This window comes from Narcine bancroftii, chromosome 3, assembly GCF_036971445.1.
Source record: "Narcine bancroftii isolate sNarBan1 chromosome 3, sNarBan1.hap1, whole genome shotgun sequence".
Lineage (NCBI taxonomy): Eukaryota > Metazoa > Chordata > Chondrichthyes > Torpediniformes > Narcinidae > Narcine > Narcine bancroftii.
In genome coordinates this window covers 161351297-161375978 of record NC_091471.1, presented here as the reverse complement: position 1 = coordinate 161375978, position 24682 = coordinate 161351297, and the positions used below count along the sequence as shown (strand labels likewise).

Sequence of the window (24682 nt, the reverse complement as noted above, 5' to 3'; positions counted from 1 at the left end):
AGAGTGTAGATAGCCAATCCAAAGAGGCAGGGGTGTGACAGGAACTGTTGGACATATGTGGAACTTGGTGAGGAGGGAGATGATAGGCAGATAAGAGTAGGGTAGAATTGGAAGAGCGAGGCCAGTGAGTGATAGATGGAAAAATATGATGTGAAAAAAAAGGACAACTTAATTCAATGGAATGAAGCAAGAAAGTCTGCTGTCCATGTCATTGTAGTTATTACCCAAAATTGCTGGAGAAACTCAGCAGGTCTCACTGTGTATATAGGAGGCAAAGATATATAACCAATATTTTGGCCCAAGATGCCCGAATGAAGGGCTGAAGCCTGAAACATTGGTTATATATCTTTGACTCCTATGCCCACTGTGGGACTTGCTGAGGTTCTCCAGAATGTTTGTGTAGTAATCTTCATTCTGTGGACTGTAAGAGTTTGTTTCTCCCAGAACCCAGAAGATATATTCTAAGGTAGATTAATATATTTCTTTGACATTAAGGAAAGAAGGAACATCGAATTCAGATCAGAGGGCATTAAAGGCCACTGGTGGAGTGAGGCAAGGGGTCCAATTGTTTCATTCTTGCTTCTGTTTTTATTGCACTCCAGAGACCTCTGTACTGTTCAACATCCCTCACCCACAGTCTCAGTTGGATTAGGAGAGAATTAATCATCATTCAACATCATAGAAAATAAACTGTGTTTCTCTTTGAATCATAAAACATGTAAAAATACTGGAATAGGCCCTTTGGCCTACGATGTCTGCACTGATCATGATGCCCAAATTAAACTGAAACCCTGCTGCTTGTACATGGTCCATCTCCCTCCAACCCCTGCATATTCATGTGCCTTTTGCTAGCCTCTTTAATGCTACTCTTGTATCTGCTTCCACTTTTACTGCTAGCAGTCCATTCCTGGCACTCACCACTCTCGGTGTAAAAGATTTACCCCACACCGTATATCTCCTTTAAACAATCCTGAACCTCACCTTTAACACAAGTCCTCCAGTTATTGTGCAGCACAATAACTGGCCCTTCTGGCCCATTAGCCTGCACCACCCAAATACACTCTTGTGACCAAATAACGTACTAACCCTGTACGTCTTTGTAATATGTTTACCCTGGCAAAAAAGATTCAGTCTGTTAATGACTCTCATATCTGATAAACCTCAATCACTTCTCCACTTAGCCTTTGATGCACCCCAGTAAAAGACCAAAGTTTGTCCGTTCCAAGACCTGACCTGAAACATTGACTATTCTTCATCTCACTGATACTAATCGACCTACTAAGTTCTTCCAGTAGAGTGTTTTTTGCTCCAGATTCCAGCATCTGCAATTTCCTGTGTGCCCCAAGGTACCCTCTCTCCCGTGTACCACCACTAAAAACATTAAACCGAGTCTCTGACATATTATTTTAATAAATGCATTGTTATGCAGTAATGAGTGATGGGGACAGCGAATAATCTCCAGTGGGGATAGAGGAATTTGCTGATTAGTTATAGAAAGCTTTATAGAAACTTTGAGAGACATCCAGCATGCATTTGAAGTCTTGGAGACATGCCGATATAGTTCACGGCCAATGAAATACTCTCGTCACCACAGCAACATGAAGGAGGGGCTCACAGCAGGATTTTATCAGTTCACTTCTGTTGGTGTGATGCTGATTCAGTGGATCTGATGTGATTCCTTATTCCTTGGAACTGAGCAGAAAGAAAGAAGCTTTGAAGTGTACCACCAACTGATGTGCAAGGATTTTTACAGGAGGGAGATACGCGCGCACACACATGTAGACAAACACGTGCACGCATGCACATGCACGCACACACATGCAAACACAGACACACAATCACACACATGCACAGACACACACAAACACATGCAGAAACACACACACAAACACATGCAGTCACACACACATGAACTCACATACACACTCATGCAGACATATGCGCGCACATATACACACACATGCAGATATGCAGATCCACACATACACACACGCAGACACACACACACACACACACAAACGCAGGCACACACACAAGCACACAGACACACAGACACAAACACAGAGACGCACACAAATGCACACACAGACACACATGCAGACACGCATGCACATACACACACACACACAAACGCAGACACACAAAATTCTGGAACATTAAGTTAAACTGAGTTGATCAGGGCTCCCAAAAAGCCTCAGGGGCTGACAGCTCTCTGATTGTATTGATGGTTGGGAACTAGAGGCTGAGGAGGGACACTCAGAAGCCAAGAGCTCAGTTTGAAAACTGGACTTGACAGGAGGCCGTGCAGCTACAGAGGTTATGGGAGCACAGGAGGCTGCGGGATCCCCAGACACTCAGTTTGCTTCTCTTTCTCATTTTGGTAGTGACATCAGATTAATAGCAACTGCATGCCTTCACAGGGCAAAACAAAGGGAATTCTTCTGTGTGTTTCATGAAAATGGGCAAAGAACTTGAATCCAGAATGGGCCCTGAGTGCATGCAGGTGAATGGTGGAACCTGGAGGGAGAGTGAACATTGTGTTGGTCAATGGCCAGCAGGGACCTGGTGGGACAAAGGGCCTGTTTCTGCTCTAGTCAATGATTCGATGAAAATGCTTTTAAAGTTACTGCATTTCTCCCTGTACGTTGATCCTACCTAGAGATGGGGCAGACGGACAACACTGGGCAACACTGCCACCTAGAGGGCTATTTGAGTATTTCCAACAATTGTCAATGAAGAGAGTGTATTTCATGTACAATGTATAGATGCATTTCATTGCAAACCTTGAGTAGCTGGAGGATCTCAACAGGTCAGGCACCATTCATGGAGAGAAATTGTCAGTCAACATTTAGTGTCAGGACTCCTTCATAAGACTTGCATTTACAAGTGCACGAATGCGATAATTGCAATTCCTCTTATTTCTGCACATTACTGAAATCCATTCAGCCCATCAAGTCAATGCCAGCTCTCCAATCATTCCTATTTCCTTGGTTATTTATCCATGACCTATTTTGTCATCCATGCTCTTTGATTCTCTTCCATTTGTCCATTATGTGAAGTTGGAGCACCCACACAGTTACAACAGGAGTAGTGCTCGGAGTCAGGATCGAACTTCGGATCCTAGAACAGTGAGACATCAGCACTACCCGAAGCACCCCGCGTCGGCCTCTCTCTCTCTCTCTCTCTCTGGAGCAAAGGCGATTCTACTGAATTCCTTTCTTAGTGACCCTAACAGCCACTGATTCTGCTATTCCCTACACATTTCCTTCACTGGGATCACCCCGCATTCTATGGATTTGGAATAAAGGCGACATGTTTCACATACTAACTGTTCTAAATCCACTTCACACAGTAAGGGTTTTGCTTTATACACAGTTCTGAAACTTGTCAAGCAATTGCAACTCCATTAAAGAAACATTTTCTTTCTTTAAAAAAAATACTGAATAAATTCACAGCTGCTTCATGAGTTTACCCAGGGTCAAGATTCACAAACAGGTGGAGCAGGCAGGAGGAGAGACAGAAAGCATTCCCTCAGGATGTCCCAAATCACTTCAAGGCCAAGAAAAGCACAGTTTGAAGAACAGTCAGCAAACCTGCAACATCATGATTATTAATTAGCATCATTCATTTGTCAGCATGAGGTTGAATGAGGGATAGAGTTAGCAAGAGGGACTAGGGTGAAGCATCTGAACTATTCTTTAGTTGTTCATCACCTGTGCTCAAGTAAGGTCTCGATATCTAGCTTTTGGTGTTGCAATATGTTTGAAGGTGGCTGATGAACCTAATCTTGGATTGAAAGTTCCTCTCATACAGAAGTGCAGATTTGCTGTAACATCAGTGGGTTGTAATTTTCTAGATTTTTCCCTTTGCTTCTCCATTTTAACTTCATCATTTGAATGATCTCCACTTCGTATGTAGGCCCACGAACAGGACGATTCAATGCTTGTTTCAAGTGGTGTGCGTCAATTATGAAAGTCTTTTGGGATGTCTTAAGAGAGTTTGAATCCATTTTTCTGTCATGGAATTTTGAACCAGGTCTACAAGGTTCTTGATACGAAATTGAGAGAGCAGGCAGTGGCTCAGTTTAGTTTCTGATAGAGCAGCTCTCCCTCAGTCATGCACTAGGATTGTCAGCCTGGATCTGGCAGTGGGGTTTGAGCCTATTGCCTTCTGGTTCAGGAGTAGCTAGACCAAAACCACACACAAAAGCAAAGATGCACATGTTTTAGCCGCTGTGTGAAGGGTGCTTTGGTCTGACTCTTCCAGGGAATGTATCCCAACACATTCAGCATTGGGAGTTATCTCAGCCCAAAGTTTGGTCCATCAGCAAGAAGCAGACAGGCTGGCGTTTTGTGTGTGTGGCTGGAGAGTGTGACTGCATACAGACACATGCATGCTCAGCCCTTTTGTAACCACTTAGCTGGATATGCACACACACTCTCTCTCTCACACACACACACACACACACACACACACACACACACACACACAAACTCTGAAACTCAAACACACATTTAGATATATACAAACAGCTACATACACATGCATGCTCACACAGATAAACACAACTACACCTGCACATAAACACACACATGCACACATACACACACACATTGCCTACTAGCTGCTGAGCTTCTTGACTTGATAAGGTGGGTCATTGACTGTAAAACACTCTGGGACATACTGTGGTTGGGAATGATGCTGCATTAAAGCCAGGAGATCAATGTTCTACTCTTCTGGAGGAGTTGACAGATCGCAGGAAGAGGAGAGGTGCAGACAGCTCATATTATTAGAACAGGGGATGGAGCAAGGGAGATGAGGGTGTGGGGGGTCAGGAAGCCAGCGTGAAAAGGGTTAAACACAAGCACTGCTGCTGTTGCCGGGGTTGGGGGAAGGGTTGGGGGACGGTCTGATCCTCACTTACTTTGCATGCATAGGCCATCAGTGCAGTTTTTGGAGTCTAGCACTGGTCCTTGGCAGTCCTTCCCACCGGTTCTAGGGGCAGGGGCTGTGCACTCCCTCCTTCTCCAGTGCATGCATTCTGTCCCACACGTTGACCACTTGCTCCATGCTGTCCACCCACCATCCACTACATGTGACAAGAGAAGAATGTCAGTACATAAGTTCACACTGGTGGGGGGGGGGGGGGGGGTGAAAGCAGTCCCAGTCCCAAAAGGAAAACATCCAGCACAATATCTCGTGGGCCCAGGGAGGGGATAAGGTTGCACCAACCCCACCTCTCCATAATCCATGTATCCTCTTCCAATGTCCTATCATTGAATAGAGTTAACAACTTTAGACAATGCCCTTTGTAAATGGACTGAAAAAGTGAATTGTATCTCCAGGTGACCAGTTGTACAATTCCTATTATAAAACAAGAAGCTGCAACAGAACATTGACTGAGTGAAGGTTATATTGCTTGGAGTGGTCGAATTAACTGATGGATCCAATTGGGAAAGTGTTTAGGACAGACAGGTCCAGACAGGTGAATGCATAGGCAGGAAAGCAGAGGTGGGAGAGGTGGAGAGACAGGTAGAGGAAGAGGGTGAGAACTCTGTGAGGGGGGAAGGTTAGAGATAAATGTAAGACTGAGAATAAGTAAAGAAGAGATGAAAATAGTAGAACAAGATGAAGGTGGTGGTTACCTAAAATATTAGAGAAATCAATGTTCATTCATTGAGAACTTAAGAGTAATCAGGAGGAATATGATGTGTTGCTCCTCAAGTTTATGTTTGGCCTCATCCTAACAATGGATGAGGCCAAGAACAGACATGTCTGTGTGGAATTGGACGAGGGAGTGGAAATGGTTGACTACAGCAATCTCTACTTTAGACCCATAGGCTGGTGTTCAGGGAAGAGGTCACCCAATATGCGTTGGGTCTCACCAACATAGCAGAGGCCACACGACATGCATTGAATATGGTAGGCCAGGTCCAACGATGAACATGTAAAGCTTTGCCTCATGTGAAAGATCTGTTGGTGGCCTAAATGGTGACAGGGGAGATGTAGAGATATTAAGAGACCATGTAACCTACTTGTTTCTAGATCCCCATTCATGCCATTCCTTACTTTAGCCCAACTCTGGTGGGTTGATGTTTAAGATGTAACGTGCAGGTAAAATGCAAATACACCTCCATGTGTACATACAATTCAAGCATTATATGTTGGTATGTCTTGCGACTAGACCAAAATAAAGTACATATGCTTCTTCAGAAACACCCAGTGTTCTCTCTATGTTGTAGTTAGATTTTACCAGCTCTCCCTCCAAGTCCACTCCTTAATCTCTGATTGATGGATTTTTAAGATTTTAAGCAAAATGGGGTTTGTTCAGGAAAATGAGCTGAGGAACAGGATCAGCGATGATCTTGTTGAATGGTAGAGGGGAATGAGAGGCTGGATGACTTCATCCTGCTTCTACTGTTCTGACATTTTACAGGAACAATCTACAGTATAGGGATAGCAATTACCACCAGTTAGTCAGAAAGGAAATCTTCATTACTATCTTGCAACCAGCACTGCTTCAATAGTCTAGTGCAGAATTCAAAGGCTCTGCAAGTCAATTGCCTGGTTAATCTTTGCAAGACAACTTTGTCTGAGCAATAATCAGAAAGGGAGAAAATGAAAAATATCCAAATACAAAAGGACCTGGGAGTCCTCGTGCAGTATAACCTGAAGATAAACTTGTAGGTTGAGTTGGTGGTGAAGAAAGCAAATCCAATGCTGGCATTCTGCTAGGACGCCTAATCAGAGCGACCCACAGTTGCCAGGAATGGGTGTTACCACTGGAGCCATCAATCAACTGAATGGCTCACGAGACTATCTTGTGCCTGGAAGTCAAGCTTATGTAAATTTCTATAAATTGCTCACTCCATTTTTTTGTAGTAAAGTGGAAGTAAAGAGAGCTCGGGTGTGGTTTGGTGAAACTCTGTGTCTGTCATTAATTCTCTGAGTAAACTCAAAGTGGGAGTAAGATTCCTCAGCTACGCGTGTACCCCAAACATTTTGGGCACAGTTACAACATATTTTGGTGATGAAGATGGGTTTTGAACACACGTGTGACAAGAGTTCTAAGAAGAATAGAATACAAGAGCAGAGATTTAATGTTTAGACTTTATAAGGCACTGGCGCAAACTCACTTTGAGCAGTTTTGAGCTCCTCATTTAAGAAAGGATGTGCTGCGGTGGGAGACGGTACAGAGGAGGTTCAGAAGGATGATTCTGGGATGAAATGGTGATCATATGAGGATCGTTTGACAGCTCTTGGTCTGTATTCATTGGAATTTGGAAGAATGAGAGGGAAATCTCACTGAAAAAATTTTGAATGTTGAAAGGCATGGACTGAGTAAATGTAGAATGGTTCTTTCCCATAGTAGGATAGTCTAGGTCTAGAGAGCATAACTTCAGGATTGAAGGGCGTCCACTTAGAAATGGATGCAAAGGAATTTCTTTAGTCAGAAGGTGGTAAATCTGTGGAATATGTTGTCACAAGCGGTTATGGAGGCCATGTCATTTGGTGTATTTAAGGCAGAAATTGATAGGTTTTTGATTAGCCAGGACATCAAAGGTTATGGGGAGAAAGCTGGGCAATGGGTTATGTGTGAAAATGGATCAGCTCATGATTGAATGGCGGGGCAGACTCGATGGGCTGAATAATTTATTTCTGCTCCTATGTTAAATGGTCTTATGTAATCTCATACAAATATTGGTAGAAAGTGCATTCATGTGAATCTTGCATCTCTGTTAATTCTTAAGAAATGTGGTTATTCTTTCACATGGAAAGGCCCCCTATCTAAATTGAATGAATTAATGCCAAATTCTGTGCAATCACAACAAACATTTTCCAAAAGGGTCAAACTGTGCATTAATTTGTCATGGTGCAGTAGGTGAAACCACTGTTTCCATTTACCAGGGCACATGGTGGTACAGGCAATCTTCTGTACGCTCTGGCCCTCACAGAAGGCCCCCCCATTGAGCGGTATAGGATTGGTGCAGGTCCGAGTCCGTTTCTGGTAGCCCTTCCCACATCGACTGTTGCAGGTGGACCATTCTGCCCATGTGGACCAGCCTCCGTTTACTAAGGAGAGGAAAGACAGGGAGAAGATGGTCAATATCTGTCTGGATAGAGGACCAAGATGCAAATTTTCAACTCAATGTGGATAAGATGAAGGAGAGAATCATGGACTTCAGGTGGACCAGGAACAATCACCCTCCACTAAACATTAATGACTCGGTAGTGGAAAGAGTAGAGAGCACCAATTTTCTTGGAGTCCACTTACCAAGGTTGCAACATCTCCTCACATGTCAGAAGGCGCATCAGTGACTACACTTCCTGAGAAGACTGAAGCAGGCAAGGCTATTGGCTACCATCATGTCAACCTTCTACAGGAGCTCTATCGATGGCTTCCTGGCTGGTATGGTATGATTGCGATAGAGAATTAGATCGCAGGTGAATCCACAGGACATAAGATCCATAGGATCACTGGTTCTTCCTCCCTTTCATTAACGTGACCTACCGGGATCATTGTCTGAAGAGGGCACGCAAAATTATTGAGGACTCTTCCACCCTGCACACAGCATCGCTCAGCTACTGCCATCAGGAAACAGATACAGGAAGATTAGATTCAACACCAGCAGCCTGAGGGAAAAAATGCTTCTTCCCAAGCAGTGAGAATGCTGATCGACCAAAGGAACAGCTCACAGTGGCCATCCAAGACACTAATTTTAAGTAAAATATATTTATTTTTAAATATGTATATTTGTCCTGTGTATGTAGTGTTTGTCTGAATGTGTGTTACATCTAGCTGTGAGTTTGCATGATTTGCACCACGGAGCAAAGAACATTGTTGTGTTGGGCTGTACTTGTGCAATCAGATCATAATAAACTTAAACTTGAACTCATTGTCTTCTAATCCAGGGAAAAGAGGGATGGGCAATATAACTTGGTGATAAATGAATGAAACAAAATACATCAACCAGCACCAATGCAATCTCCTTAATACATTTCACACACAGGAGACTGAAGATGTTGAATCTGAAGCCAAATAATCTGCTGGAGAAACTTACTGAGCCACTGAGCTCCTCCAGCAGATTGTATAGAGTACTTCATTATTATGATTTCATAATTGATATTCTTTCTTTTCTTTGGCTTGGCTTCGCGGGCGAGGATTTATGGAGGGGTATGTCCACATCTGCTGCAGGCTCGTTGGTGACTGACAAGTCCGATGCGGGACAGGCAGGCACGGTTGCAAGGGAAAATTGGTTGGTTGGGGTTGGGTGTTGGGTTTTTCCTCCTTTGTCTTTTGTCAGTGAGGTGGGCTCTGCGGTCTTCTTCAAAGGAGGTGTCATTGGAATGACTTCATCACCAACATCGAAGTACTCGAGCTGGCAGAGTCCGCAAGCATCAAATCCATGCTGCTGAAGACCCAACTGCGCTGGGTTGGTCATGTCTCCAGAATGGAGGACCATCGCCTTCCCAAGAACGTATTCTATGGCGAGCTCTCCACTGGCCACCGAGACAGAGGTGCACCAAAGAAGAGGTACAAGGACTGCTTAAAGAAATCTCTTGGTGCCTGCCACATTGACCACCGCCAGTGGGCTGATATCGCCTCCAACCGTGCATCTTGGTGCCTCACAGTTCGGCGGGCAGCAACCTCCTTTTATTAATATTAATAATAATAAATTTATTGTCATAGCAGTTAGCGCAACACTATCACTGTGTGCCAGTGTCTTGGGTTCAAATTGCTCTTTGTATGTTCTCCCTGTGACTTGTGTGATTTTTTTTTCCAGGTGCTTCGGTTTCCTCCCACCCTCCAACACGTACAGAATTAGTAGGTTAATTTGGGTGGGACAGACTTCATGCGCCAGAAGCGGCTTCTAACACGTTGTAAATGATGATTTTTAAATGTTTAAAAATTTATGTCCATTGTACAATATACACATGCACTGAAATTATGTCTTGCTACAGGTGAATAAAGATAAAGATTCCATTATTGTCACATAATACATTATTTAGAATGGAACATACATGAAATTCTTCAACCTTTGTCTTCCGTAAGGCAGACAGAGAATTACCACTTTGTCCAGTACCCCTGGTACGTTGTATCAAAGACAATTCCAAAAACAACTGCAATAAGAGGTTAAGACTTTCTCTTGAGATTGAAACCTGATTTATTTTCACAGATCATAGAACATTACAGCACAGTCCAAGCCCTTCAGCCCACAATGTTATGCTAACCTATTCCACAACAATCTACACCTTTCCTTCCTAACACCTTTAACCCACTATTTTTATTACATCCATGGTCCAATCTAAGAGACTATTAAATGAATCTATTATACAAGCCTCCACCACCAGCCCAATTTGTTTTTTACATGATTGGAAAACTTGACAGGCTACATTCAGTGTGATCTTGCCAGTAACACTGACATGATATTTGCGTGTGAAGGAGTGATTTCCCATGCTGACCTTCTATCAGAGGGATGACTGGGAAGTTTAACCATATTGACCTGGACGCGACCAATAGAATGGAAGACCATGACCTCCCACCATCCCCAGATCTTTCTCTCTTTCTATCCCTGCATTGACTCAAGCCAAACCCACTTTGAGTTATTGTTGTTGATCATTCAGCCCTTTAGTTTCTTGGCAACTCTCCCCCATCCCTCTCCAAGGGAGCCTCAATCCTCCATATCACTAACCACCACTTTGCTCATGGACCACCCCAAAATCTTGACCATTTGCTGGCCATGATGCTGGTGCACCAGTTCCAGGCCTTGGTCCTTTCTTTCCAGTGGCATTATCTATGGAAAATTGCCCCTATGGCAAGCACTGAAATTGTGCTCCTGTCCAAACATCTGACACCCATCTTTTAGATAACTTTACCAGAGTATCAGCTCAAAAATACAAGTCAAGCTCGTTAATATTTTAATTAACAAATTATAGTACTACATGAAAATTATAACTGCACCTTTCTTGCTTTCATTGATGCAAATTGGTCTATGATGTGATCAGTCAGTTTTATCAGTTTTTTCTCTTTCGACACTCAGTAGAGCAAGATCACAGAGCCTGACCCATGGAGGGCCTCACATACAAAAGTATTAGTTTTAACTTTCTGAATTATCTCTCACAGCTGGTGATGGAAACTCCGATGGTTAGCATTAGCTGAATGTGAAGATTGAGAAAGATGCTCTCATCTCCATAATGAACAATAAATTTTCCTTGATAATAACATTCTGCATCTAAAATTTCTTCACCTCGCTGCTGTCCATCGACATCAGAGCTGAACAATACACTTCTTCTTTAGGTCATTACTGTCGGTACCGCAACACAGTCCCTCGCCATCGAGAGGGAACCCAAACTTGACGTCAGCGTTGTGCAAACGAATGAACCTTTCATCCATTTCTCTGCGAAGACATTCGAGTGTTCCCTTCATGACTTTCCATTCCCTCCTTACCTGTTAACCCAGCATCTCTTGCGTTCTCATTGGCCATTTGTTTCTTTCATCTCTGATGTCATAGCACTGTGACTGACTATTTTGTAGCTCCAATTCGTCCTTCTCTAGCTGTTTTAAGATGTCTTCAACCAGGCTCTCAGGGTCCTTCCAGTTTACTTGGTTGAAACCAAGGAAAGAGTCTCTACACAGACTGTTTTCCTCTCAAAGTTAACTTCCATGTACCTCAGTATTTCTGACATCTGTTCATGGTGTGCTTGATCAGGAAGCGAGACGAACATAGTACTTTGGTTTATGAATGCTTCTCAGTAAGCTCTGGCGAGCAATGGATGCCATGCCCATGTGAATGAATTCATTCTGGACACACGGTGAAAGATAAGACGTGGATCCAGGATCACTTTCCACACGAGTGAGGTGTTCTTTTATGATAGGGTCAAAGATGGCCAGTAGCTAGGAAAATTTCCCACAGTGGACTCATCGCCTAGTTGAAGCAATTCCCTGTGTCCTTGCAGGTTCTGACTCTCAAGGAATTTTATACAGTGAAGGATTCTTGCCAAGATATCATGTCACTTCTGCTTTTCCTTCTCAATCTGTGACTGAAGTACCGTGTCAATCAATTCTGGTGTGACCGTTCCAGGACACCATTCAGTTCACTGGGTTCAGTGTTGTCAGGTTCAATCTCATCAGGTAAAATCTTGTCAATAAACTCAACATCACCATCATCGTCTTCTCCTCCTGTTATGTCCACGCTCTCTGTGGCAGCCTCACTCTTAATCTCGTCATACTCAGATTTATCTGACTTGACTTACTCCTCGACTTGTGGCACATTTATACTTCATCCACCTTCAGATTCTAACAAACTTATAGCAGATGCAGGCAACTTCGTGGAACGTGTCAAACTACTTGTTCTTGGATTTTCAAAGAAGGGCATAAAGAACTTGCTCGACTTCTTGGCTTCCACCCCCTCCAACTTTTGTCCATTCCGTCCTTCAGCTCCATTTTCCTTCTTCTTCGTGAAGAAACATTTCATGGTCTTCTTATACAATGCTCCAAAATAAGGAAATGGGACTTTTAATAAGAACATTAAATTTCATAGATTTTGCTCAAAATTCTAGACTACCTCCCCAGTTTATGCAAGAGAATGGTCTTACTACCAGTTGACACTGAGGAATGGCATTGTGAGGTATGTGGTCATGTAGCTCTCAGCACTGTGTTTTTACCTAATAATTTATGTAAGTAGTTGAATAATCTGGCCATCTTAGTGCTTCTCATCCATGGTAGTCAAAGATAGATCATACAGCTGAAGAAAATTATATTTTCTCTATCTAAGGGGGGGCTTGTCTGACTTTATTAGAAACTGCTCAATGGCAACCCCTTCAAGTGGTGCCCAGGGCACATGCCATACCTGCCATACCTTAGATACTGTTTTCACTGTTTCTCTTCACCTGTCTCCCATCACCTTGGCCCTCAGGGAGTCTGGTTTGCAGCGAGGTTCACACCTCTTTCTCCTGTTATGTCAGGTAAGTGTACCCTTTGCAGTGCACTGCAACCTCTGGGCCTCAAAGGCACGCCTTCCTTTCCATATAAACAATCTGGAGGGGACTGTCGCCCAAAAAACTTTGCATACTAAGATTAAAACAGCTGAACTCTTTCACCTATCATTGTCTATTGTTCCCTTGTTCACCAGGATTCTTTATAACCTGACATCATCCACCAGAGTTCCGCTCTGGTTCCCTTTAAATCTTTCCCTTTCCATTCTCACCAGCTACTTTTATCACTGACCCCTTCAAAGCTCTGCTCATGTGAGATGTGATATAGCCCGTCAAATTGGATGAAGCTTTATCATCTAAGTAAGGTCTTAAGCATTTTTCCAGATACTTGTACATCACCTAATGGGGACAGGTTCTGGATTAACATCAAAACAACCTGGTTGAAACTGTTACCTGTTAAACTGTGGATATGGACATTCAGAAAACTTTGATAAACCTTAGGAGGTCCTTCAGGATCAGGAAAATGTATTTCCACTCCAGTTCTTTGGATTCCAAAGAGGCTGAAGAGTTAGTTCTGTATGTTATCTGTCAGCTTTGTCACATGTGGTATGGGCAGGGTAAATGTTATTTGGAAGAGTTGGCATTCCTCTCACTCTATGGGTTTGGCTTGCATGTACTGCTGTGGTAGGGTCCTCTCCTAATTAGACCTTTGACATGGTCCTGCATAAAGTTGGTCAAGAACTTTCAGTCCCTTGGCATCCAGATGAGGCAGTAAATTTGGTTAGACATTGGGCTTGTGGGAGAAGCCAAAATATGGTAGTAGAGGACTGCATCTCTGATTGGAGACTATAGGCCTGTGACAAGTGGTGTGCCTCAGGAATTGGTGCTGGGTCCATTGTGTTTTGTCATCTAATACAAGGGATCTTCAAATGACCAAGATCACTGGGGTCTCCCTCCCCTCTATTGATGAAATTCACTGGGAGTGTACTTTTGACCCACTACCATCAGGAAGGAGGTATCAGACCATCAAAATCAGGACTGCCAGGCTGGGAAATAGTTTCTTCCTACAGGCTGTGAGATTGATGAAAGGTATCCTGTAACCAAGTGAATAATCACAAAAAATTTATAACTATAATTATTTTATATTATATATATGTATATATATATATATATATATATATATATATGTATTTATATATATATATATATATATATATATATAAATACTTATGTATAAATGTAATCATAATGTGCTGTGTATTCTGTGTGTGCACTGTGGTCCAAGAAAAGCTGTTTCATCTGGTTGTATATGTACAGTCAGAGAATAATGAACTGGAACTTGATATCAATGCTTAGATGATAATGTTTGAGTTGACATGAGGATTAGTGGGTGTAGTGGTTTGCAGCAGAATCTGGGGAAGCTGCAAAAATGGGCTGTAACATGGCAGATGGATTTTTATGCAGACAGTTGTGAGATGTTGCACTTTGGGAGGACAAATCAGGGTAGGACATGCACAGTTAATGATAGGGTACCACAGAGTGAGGAAGAAAAGAGGGACCTGGGAATTGCAGATACATAATTCCTTAAAAGTGGCTTACAGGTAGATATGATAGTAAAGAGAGCTTTTGGCACACCGGCCTTCATAAGTCAAAGTATTGAGTAGAGGAGTTGGGATATTATGGTGAAGTTGGTGAGGCCATGTTGGAGTATGCGTCCAATTCTGGACACGTACTTACAGGGAAGTTATCACTAGGATTGAAAGACTTCAGAGGATATTTACAAGGATGTTGCTAGGACTTGGAAGAGCTTAGATATAGGGAAAGGTTGAATGGGTTAGGAATTTAATCCTGGAGCATCAGAAAATACATGGATCAAAGGTGTATGGAGACCAATGGTCCAAGTGCAGGTCAAAGGGACGAGGCGGTATAAATAATTCAGCATGGACTAAATGGGCCAAAGGGCCTGTTTCTGTGCTGTAGTGTTCTGTGCCTTTATCTATTGAAGGAGGTATTGAGAACATCCTTGGAGGAATTTCTCCTGGAGATCTCTTGCTGTGAAAGTTTCAAAGATCTGTTTCAGGACACTGGCACTAGGCATATGATCACAGCCTTCCCCGCAGAGTTCGTTGTGACCAGAGTCTCCGTGCAGGGGATGGGGTCTCAGAGGAGGGTGCCGACACTGGTTGCTGCAATAAATATTAATCAAGGCCTTCAGTGAAGGATTAGGCCTGTGATCCAACCTGGAAGTAGAACCACAATTTAATTAGGAACTGATTACTTTGAAAATACCTCTTCAATGAGATCCCACAAATCATTTAATTATGGAGTTAAGGATGACTTAATTAAATGATTAATTTAATTACAAGGATTTCACAGGAGGAGGTATCTTCCCTAAAGAGTGGTAGAGAGATTTTACAAGGTGCACCCCCGTGTAATATTTTCAATAATCAATTACTGTTTGTTAAGTAGAAATAATTTCACACACTCTGTGTGCCAGTCCTGTTTTTCATTTCAACAATGACCAGAAGTACATTGTTGGTTGTATTTTGGGACCTTTTGGGTGCTATCGAAATGCAGTTCTTGCCTTTATTAGAATTCTCCACATTGACACTATTGTTTCTACATGACACTTAATTGCCTCTCCCATGATGTCAGAGCCTCTGTTATAATGTCTCCAGTTTTTATATATGACGTCTTGCATTTGTATAGCACTTTTAACTTTTAACAAAGGAACATCTCCAGAGATTACACATCCATAGTTAATGGTGGTAGAGGGCATTTGTCAGGACATTTCTGGGACTGGAGGCCTTGAATTATAGGGAGGGGAAAGATTGGCTGGATCTTTATTCCCCAGAGCATAGGAGGCTGAAGGGTTACTTCATTTAGTCATGAGTGGCATGCGACAAAGCGATTGCACATTGTCTTTACACCAGGATATCGAGAACACATACATTTAAGGTGAGAGGGGAGAGATTTGAGAGATATGAGGAACAACTTTTTCACACAAAGGGTGCATGGTATCTAGAACAATCTGCAGGAGGAAACGGTAGAAGTGTACAAATTACAAGGTACAAAAGTCACTTGGACAGATCTATGGATAGGAAGGGTTTGGGCAATATGGAGGCAAATGAAACAAGGCCAGGATGTCACCTTGGTGGACATGGGTGAGTTGGGCTAAAGGGCCTTTTCAGTGGTCTATGATTAAGGTAGGGTGAAGGGCCAAAGGAAGGGATTAAGGAAGGAATTCTTGAAGTCGTGACAGCTGGTGGCTGTCAATGGAGAGAAAACATCAAGGGAGAGGAAGAGAGGAGTTAAAGAAGAAAGTCTGCAGATGCTGGGGTTGAGTGCAAAACACAAACATGCTGGAGAAACTAAGCAGGTCACACAGCATCCATAGGAAGGAAAGGGCCACCAACACTTTGGGCCTGAAGAGTTTCTGCTCGGAGAGTGGCCACATCATTAAAATGGTATTAACATCTACTTCTCCAATTTCTGTTAACCTCTTCCCTGAATTTCTCTCTTTCCCAATCTCTCTATCTCCTTTCCTCCCCACCCCCTCCCCTTCCCTCTCCTATCAGGGAGCTACCCTCTCCTCATTACTTCTCAGCTTCTTTTTCTTCTACCCTCCCACCCGTATCCATCTATGACCTCTTACCTATTAGCCTGTTCTCCTCTGCCTATCCCTCATGTTCCCCCTCCCTCCCCCCCCCCCCACACACCTTTTTATTCAGGGACCTGCCTGCTTCTGCTCACACCTCGATGAAGGGGTCTTGCCTGAAATGTTGGTTACATTTTACTTGCTATACATGCTGACCTGCTGAGTTTCTCCTGCAGGTTTGTGTATGGCGAGGGAGAGGCCAAGATTGGTAATGGAACAGTGTAGAGATAGTGGAAGGTGACTCATTCGAAATGTGCTTTTGTTGCTGACTGCACTGGAACATCACACAGCTTATAGTCACAATGCCCTCTGCATCAGGCCAATGGGCCAACTCACCATACACAATCACAGTGGCAGTCGTACTTCTGCGCCGCGCCACAATGTTCTTAGCGATACACGTGTAGTTGGCAGTATCAGAGAGCCGGGCCTGTTTGATGATCAGGTTATGGTCAATGGTCAGGTAGAAATTCCGATCCTCCATTGGGTCAATGACTTGCTCGTTCCTCAACCACTCCACCTGAGTATACAAGAACAAGCCACACATTGAGAGTCCAATTATGATATTATTGTCATACACATTGTAGAATGCACATAGACACCAAAATTCTTACTTGCTGCAGCCAAACAGGTACTTGTTAAGAAAAACTATAACAGTAAACTAATTGAATTAAATGAAATGAGACAATAAATACACAAGATCGTTAATATCCACAGTAATCCTAGTGCAAAAAAAAGGTGACAATTCCTTTACCCCCCTGCAGCTGTTGCTCAACCCACTGAGTTCATCCAGCATGACATTTTTTTTTGTTCCAGGTTCCAGCAGCTCCAGTCACTTCATGTTCAAGTTTGTGATCACGTGCACTGAAGAACAGTGCAAAAGTTCAGTTTGTGAGCAGTTCAGCTCATCAACCCAAACATAGTACAGCAGTTAAAAAGCAGAGTACAGACTGGAAAGTTACAGATGTAGAGAGAGATCAGATGGAACAGAGCAAAGACAGCATTATTTTACCGGTGTGTGGTTCATTCAGAAACCTGATAACAGAGGGAAAGGAACTGTCCTTGAATCTAATTGTGCATGATCTCACATCCATGAATCTTCATCTCTATGGGAGGGGAGAGAAAAGAGAGTGGCCATGGTGGGATGAGTCTTTTAATATGTTGGCTGCTTCTCTGAGGCAGTGATACTTGTGGACAGAGTCGATGAGGCAGTGAGGGGGAGAGGAGGTTGTGATGGCCTGAGCAAAAATCACAACATTCTGCAGTTTCTTATGGTTTTGGGTAGAGGAGATCCCACATCTCAGTCACCTCTGAGGGAGATACTTTTTTACTGTTTGCTCCTGCCAGTAGAGCCAGTTTGGTTTCCATGCACAGCTCAACAACACATGGGCTGGAAATTAGTTTTCACACTTTGATCATTAAGGCTCAAGGATTCTTTATTGTCATGTGCAATGTCTCATTGGTAAAGGATCATGGCCTTGCACTGCTTTAACTGTATTTTCACTACATTCTTCACATTGTCTCAGTAACACTACACCCTGCATTTTTTGATTTTCTGGAACACAATACCTTGAGCTTTATTATTGAATTTAAGTATGGGTTGACTTGCCTGGATAGCACACAAAACAAGGCTTTTCCCAGTTTCTTGCTACATGTGACAATAAGCAATTCAATTCAGTACCCGGAGAAAGTTCTCCAAACTAATTACTATTTAATTTGCTCTCTAATTACTTACCTTATAACAACCACTAATGTGGTGACACTCATTGACCCACAATGTCAGTACCAACAATGAAACTAATTTAAACCATGCATCTCCCTGCACATATTCCATCTCCATTCATTCGCTGCCTGTTCATATTTCCATCTAAATGTCTCTTAAAATTCAGGGGTATCTTGAGGGCGTTTGAGTAGAGGTGGGGTTGTTGCATTGTTTAAAGAAAGGAAATGATAAGATGAAAATGACGAGCTAGGCGGCACGGTCAGTATAGCGGTTTGTGCCACGCTATTACAGCACCAGCAAGCCCGGATATGAATCTGTCAGTAAGGAGTTTTATACTGCATGGGTTTCCAGTTTACTCCCACTTTCCAAAATGTACACCAGTTGTAGGTTAATTGGGTGTAATTGAGCAGCACAAGCTCGTGGTTCAGAAGAGCCTATTACCATGCTGAATGTCTGAATTAAAATTTAAATTGTCCATCACATCCAGGCGAGCTTTCTGTCCCAGGCAGTTAGTGTACTGACCACCAGGTGATAGCATTGCTCTCCGATGTGAGCCTCATCCCACCACTTTGATATATCTCAACTGAAAACTGGCAGGAGAATTGTGCAAAGTCTGTCACCGCAATATTGACCATTGATGTCCCCTTAACCATGGTGTTTGTGGGAGCTTGCACATTCCATAACCATTACAGTACAGTAGAGCTGTTGCCTCACACTTCCAGGGACCTGGATTCAATCCTGAACCTATATGCTGTGTGTTATCCCCAGGACTCTGTGCACTTTTGCCAGATGCTTTGGTTTCTTCCTAAATCCTAAAGTTATACTGACAACTGAAGGTGGTTGAATGGCATGTTGGTGTCTGACAAGGCTAGAGTCCTGTGCAGTACACAAAAGTGATGGAGAAACTCAGCAGGTGATGCAGCATCCATAGGAAGTGAAAGGCAGACAACATTTCGGGCCTGGGCCCCTTTGTCAGGAATATCAAAAATCAGGCTGACGTCTGAATAAAAAGGTGGGTTGGGGGAGGGGGGAATGAAGGGGAAGAAGCTAAAAATTAAGAGGTACTAAGTAGATACAAGTGGGAGGCTAGGGGAGAAAGTGAGAAGTAATGGGAGAGAGGGCAGAGGGGCATGTGAGAGACAATAGGTTGCTGTCTGGTGCCAGAGAATGAGGCTGACAGATGCTCTGAGGGCTGACATAGATTTGATGGGCCGAATGACTTCCTCCTGAGTCAGGAGGGGAAATGATATGAATGAAAGCACCTTCCCGGCTGTGAGGAAGGTTTTCGGAAGGTCTCAAAAGCTTCCCTGGATTGGCTGGGATCAGTTTGCTTACTGGCTTAAGATGCAGTGAAGCAACAGCAACCAGTCAGGGGATCAGAACTCTCCTTGACGTGATGGCATGGCAGAGTCAGGATACACCTACGGTGTCTCAGTCACCTTACCTTGGCAAAGTTTGTTTCATCTTTTAGAACGGTATCCTGTAAGCATGTAAATTATTCCAAAATATTTATATTAATTTAGTTTAAATTATCTCTGTATGAATACATGTGCTGTGTATGTGTGCGACCGTGGCCCAGAGAATATTATTTCATCTGGTTGCCTATGAACAGTCAGATGATAATAAACTTAAACATGAGATGACCTTGTTTTTCAGTGCAGTCAAATAACAGACTCCTCTGTGTCGGGATTAATTTAAGTTGCTGAATACTTGCTGGGTTTGCATTTGATTTTTCCTGTGAAACTTTGCAGGGCCAGTGCACACCATCTCTCACTGATGTCCTGAGACAGCAGTAACATCTTTCCTTTGAGGTACCATCTAGATCTGACGGCAAACTTAACCATCATAGAAGGATTGATTCTTGGAGTCAGTGACTGACACTGAGCATTCACAGTGTCCTCCTGGATATACCCGAGCCAAACACCACCGCTCAGGGCACTTCACTTGGAAGGGCTTTAGTACAGAGTAAATTATCCTAGAACAAGAGGGTATAAGTTCGTGGGGAAAAAGGAAAAACATACGAGGGACCTGAGGAACCACATTGAAACAGTAGTCAATATCTGGAAAAACTGCTAGAGAAAGCTATAGATCAAAAGAAATTTGGAGAGATATATGGATAGATTTAGAAGTATGGACCAAATTGGACCAGTCCAGAAAGTCAACTGAAAGGGTTAAAGAATCTCATCTATGCTGTATGGTTCTATGATTCTATGACTTAACCCAAAGCTTCACCTTACATCTATTTCAAAGCTCACATTTGTAATTCCTTTAGTTCTTGCTTTACAAACCCCCAATGGTACTTTGCTTTCAGAATTCTTCTCTGCGCCTTCTCCAAGGTCAATAGCTATGAACAATTGGCCAACAATAACTCCGTCTATTTAAATAATTCATGAGTTGATCAGAGTTTATCTGCTTTTCTTTTCCCTGCACTCTTTAAACCCAAGTCAGCAGGGGGTCTATTAGGAATTAATATATATTTCAAATCTATTTGTTTGCCAAATCCCAGCTCTATTTCTTTCTACTGGCCAGCATCAACATTCTCTCTTAACATTGTGCATCAATTCTGAGTTTTAATTTGAACAAATGAGCCCATTGCATTCATAGCTCTCATAAAAACAAGAAGCAGGAGCAGGATTCGGTCATCTGGCCTGTTGAGCATACTCCACCGTTTAATAAGATCTTGGACAGCTCCACCTACTTGCCTTTTGCCTGTAATCCCTACTTCCCCTACTATGCAAAAATCGATCTAATCATGTCTTAAATATATTTAATGAGGCAGCCTCTATTACTTCCTTGAGCAGATAATTTTGCAGATTCACTATTTTCTGGGAAATGCAGTTCCTCCTCATCTCTGTTCTTAATCTAGTCCCCTGAATCTTGGGGTTATGCCCTCTTGTTGTAACTCTCACCTGCCAGCTTATCTATTCTTTTCATAATTTTACATTTTTGCAAAATCCCCTCTCATTCTTCAAATTCCAGTGAATATAGTTCTGGGCAACACAATTTCCCCTCATAAACTAACCCACCTCATCTCTAGAAACACCTGGTGCCAGTATTCTAGGTGCAGCCTCACCAGTGCCCGGCACAGTTGCAGCTGATCCTCACTGCACTTAAATTCAATCCCTCCAGCACTGAAGAACAACATTCCATTTCTTTCTTGATTCTCTGTTGCATCTACAAACCAACCCTCTGCAATTCATGCACAAGCACTCCCAGATCTTTATGCACAACAGCTTGCTGTAATCTTTCAACATTTAAATAATCATCTGATCTTCTATTTCTTTCCTTCCCAAGTGGATGATCTCACATTTACTGACATTGTACTCCATCTGCCAGACCCTTACACACCCAATTAACCTACCTACATCTCTCTGCAGATTCACCACATCCTCTACACAATTTTGTTTTAATCTTTCAGGGTTTTGACCAGAAAGTAATTGGACAAAATATGTCTGTTTCTCGCCAACTCCCTCCCCTCACCAGATGGAACATGAAGTCAAGACGAGGAATACCAGCATTTAAAATGTAGACACATATGAGTGACTGCAAGCTGGTGAAATCTGAAGCTAAACACAATCTGTTGGAGGTGCTCAGTGGGCAGAACAACATAAGAGGGAGAAAATGAATGGACAACGTTTTGGGCTAGAAAGCTTCATCTACAACTGAAACCTATAGCAATTTATCATTAAGTGAGGTTGTATTTATACACAGGGCCAGCGAGAAGTAGCAGAATTAATTTTAATTGTTTATTGTCATCTGTGCCACGAAACAGTGAATGTGTGTGCCATCCAGACAAGTGAACCCATACTTAGTACAGCAGGCAGTGTAATAATAAAACAAAGAGTGAATATTATGTTCCTGGGTCAAAGTAGTGCAGTATTATGTTACTATGACAAAATGCAAAATATACCAAAAAGTACAATTAAACAAAGCAAGGGCATTGTCTTTTACCAATGAGAGGACCATTCATGAGTCTGATAATAGAAGAACGTGTCCATAAATATAAGGAAAGCATTTTTTCCCCACGGATTAGGATAAGCAGCCTTTCTGCAATCTCCTAGTTGCACTTGATCACCAACGCTGAAAGGTTATAACCGAATGTGACTGGGCATCTGCCCTCTTGTTTTTGTTAACTCTGTTATGGGTATTATCATTTATGTTTACATCATGTGGCATCAAGTTCTCCTTCAGCCTCTTGCATTCCAGAGAAAACAAACCCAGCGTCTTAATTGAAGCACCAGGTTTACATCCTGGTGAATCTCCTCTGCACTCTCTCCATTGCAGCCTCATCTTTTCTATAGCATGATGAAAAATCTGGACTTCAGTTCCAGATGAAGACATTCCTTCTACAACAGCAAAGATTGTAATCAAGTTTCTCTGAAAGATCTTACTTGTCTGTTTAGGGATACTTGAATCCAGCCAGTGAACATTCAGGCAGTGAGATTTTATGTAATCATATGATTGTAGTCCATAATAGCAAACTTTGCTGGTCACAGGCTTATAATCTCTAATTCAATGAAAAAAATTTCAAAGTTTGCTGGTCTGAATGGGCTGTACACTCTTGGCACATCAGCAAAGCAACATGTCGAGGAAGATCTCCTGTTCAGTTCCCAAACTGGTCATCCCACAGATTACAGAATCACCAGATCTCTCCACATGGGAATGACATTATTCCAATGCACTGTTCTCATGGCCATCTTCTCCGGTGAAAGATCTTTGGTGGCCAGGAACTGGCGTGAGGGTTATGATGTCATGGGGGAGGTTCAAGAGCCAGAAAGTTGTTGGAAAAATCATGCAGTGTGGAAGTGGTGTGCCTGTGTAGAACTAAGTGTCACACTTTTTACACAGAGGGGGGTGTGGTGATGTTTTATTCTCTCTGAGAGCAGTGAGGCTTTGGGAAATTCTTTCTCAAATGATGCTAGAAGCTTAATCTTGGAATATTTAAAAAGTCGAACTTCCTCCCCTTAATCCTGTTGAGGCGGGTCAGTGAAAATTCCAAAATTGGATTTCTTTAGTTTGAAAGAAATTTGATAAACCTAGGGACTTGTAAGGCTAAAAACAGGGTCCCAACCTGAAATACTGACTGTCTTTTCACTCCATGGACACTGACTGCACTGTTGAGTCTGTTCACCTTCTCACCATTTTACTCAGGATCCCTGAATGTGTGGTTAATTCTTACATTTAATTTTTTCACCTTTTTATATTTAGACAGACCATATAGTAAAAGGCCCTTTTGGCCAATGAGCCTGTGCTGCCCCAATTAGACCCAATTGATCTACAACCTCAGTAAATTTTTGAACAGTGGGAGGAAACCAGAGCACGCAGAGGAAACCCACAAACACAGGGAGAATGTACTAACTCCTTACGGACAGAGCGGGACTCGAACCCGGGTCGCTGGCATTGTAACAGCATTGTGATAACCACTTTGATAACCATGCTGCCCTAATCATTTGTCTCAAGATTTAAATGAAACCTAAGATGCAACTTTTTTCACATAAAGGGTGGTACGTTTTTGTGGAATGAGTTGCTAGGGAAATTGGTGGAGGTGGGTACATTACCATGTTTCAAAGGTACATGGATAGGAAAGGTTCAGAGGGATAGGGAACAAATATAGGCACATGGTAGGAGCTTGGGTAGTGTAAGGTAAAAACATCATGAGTTGGGACCAGAGAAGGAGTCACCCAGTACTAAGGAGTAATAGGATGCAGGTGTGACCTTGTACGCTCTAGATAAGTGTGGCAATAACAAGCTGATGAGCAGCAGACTAACAGAGAAAGGTAGCAACAGCTTATTCATTGGACAATGTAATGGTATGATAATTTACTAAGTACGTGTCCTGAGGTATAAAAAAACACCACTTGCTGATATCGTTAGAATGCGCCTTCTCCAACTAACACTGTTAGTTGCAAATGTTACAATCCGGTAATAAAGAACCTTGATTTCGACTCAGTCTGGTGTCTGACTCACTCATTCTCGAACAAAGCAGACCTAACAGTAGGCACCTTAGATTGGATGAATGTGTTGCGCTAAAGGGCCTGTTTTTGTGCTGCATGACTCCATGACCTGAACTCTTTGACCAATTACTTATAAATCTCTGCCCTTGGCTTTGACTTCTCTGCTAAAGGAAATACTGTAAATCCTTCCACCTTATTCTGAATGTGTACCTCATAATTTTTCAGATCTAATTTAACTTTCTCCTTGTCCTCTTTCATTCCAAAGAAAACAATGATTACACATCCAATCTTTGTTTAGAATTAATATTTTCTTGTCTTCAGACCACTGCATTTTTAAAGGAACAAGATAGAAGAACGTGGATATACAATCCAAGGGTGATGTATTTTTAACTGTGTGTTTCTCAGTTAACTCTC

At 42.5% G+C, this 24682-nt stretch overlaps 1 protein-coding gene across 7 annotated transcripts in view; it reads right to left on the bottom strand.

Annotated features, from left to right (window-relative positions):
* LOC138757784 (netrin receptor UNC5C-like) overlaps positions 1-24682 on the bottom strand; it is a 369257-nt gene that overhangs the window by 43487 nt on the left and 301088 nt on the right. For 3 of the 7 annotated variants that reach the window (XM_069925675.1, XM_069925676.1, XM_069925677.1), the window contains exons 5-8: positions 16931-17111; positions 7906-8073; positions 5886-5984; positions 4925-5089 (exon numbers count right to left, since the gene is read on the bottom strand). In XM_069925675.1, coding sequence (XP_069781776.1) covers positions 4925-5089; positions 5886-5984; positions 7906-8073; positions 16931-17111 — 613 coding nt within the window. The remainder of the gene's footprint in view (positions 1-4924; positions 5090-5885; positions 5985-7905; positions 8074-16930; positions 17112-24682) is intronic. The other 4 variants (XM_069925678.1, XM_069925679.1, XM_069925680.1 and 1 more) reach the window with 2 other exon arrangements.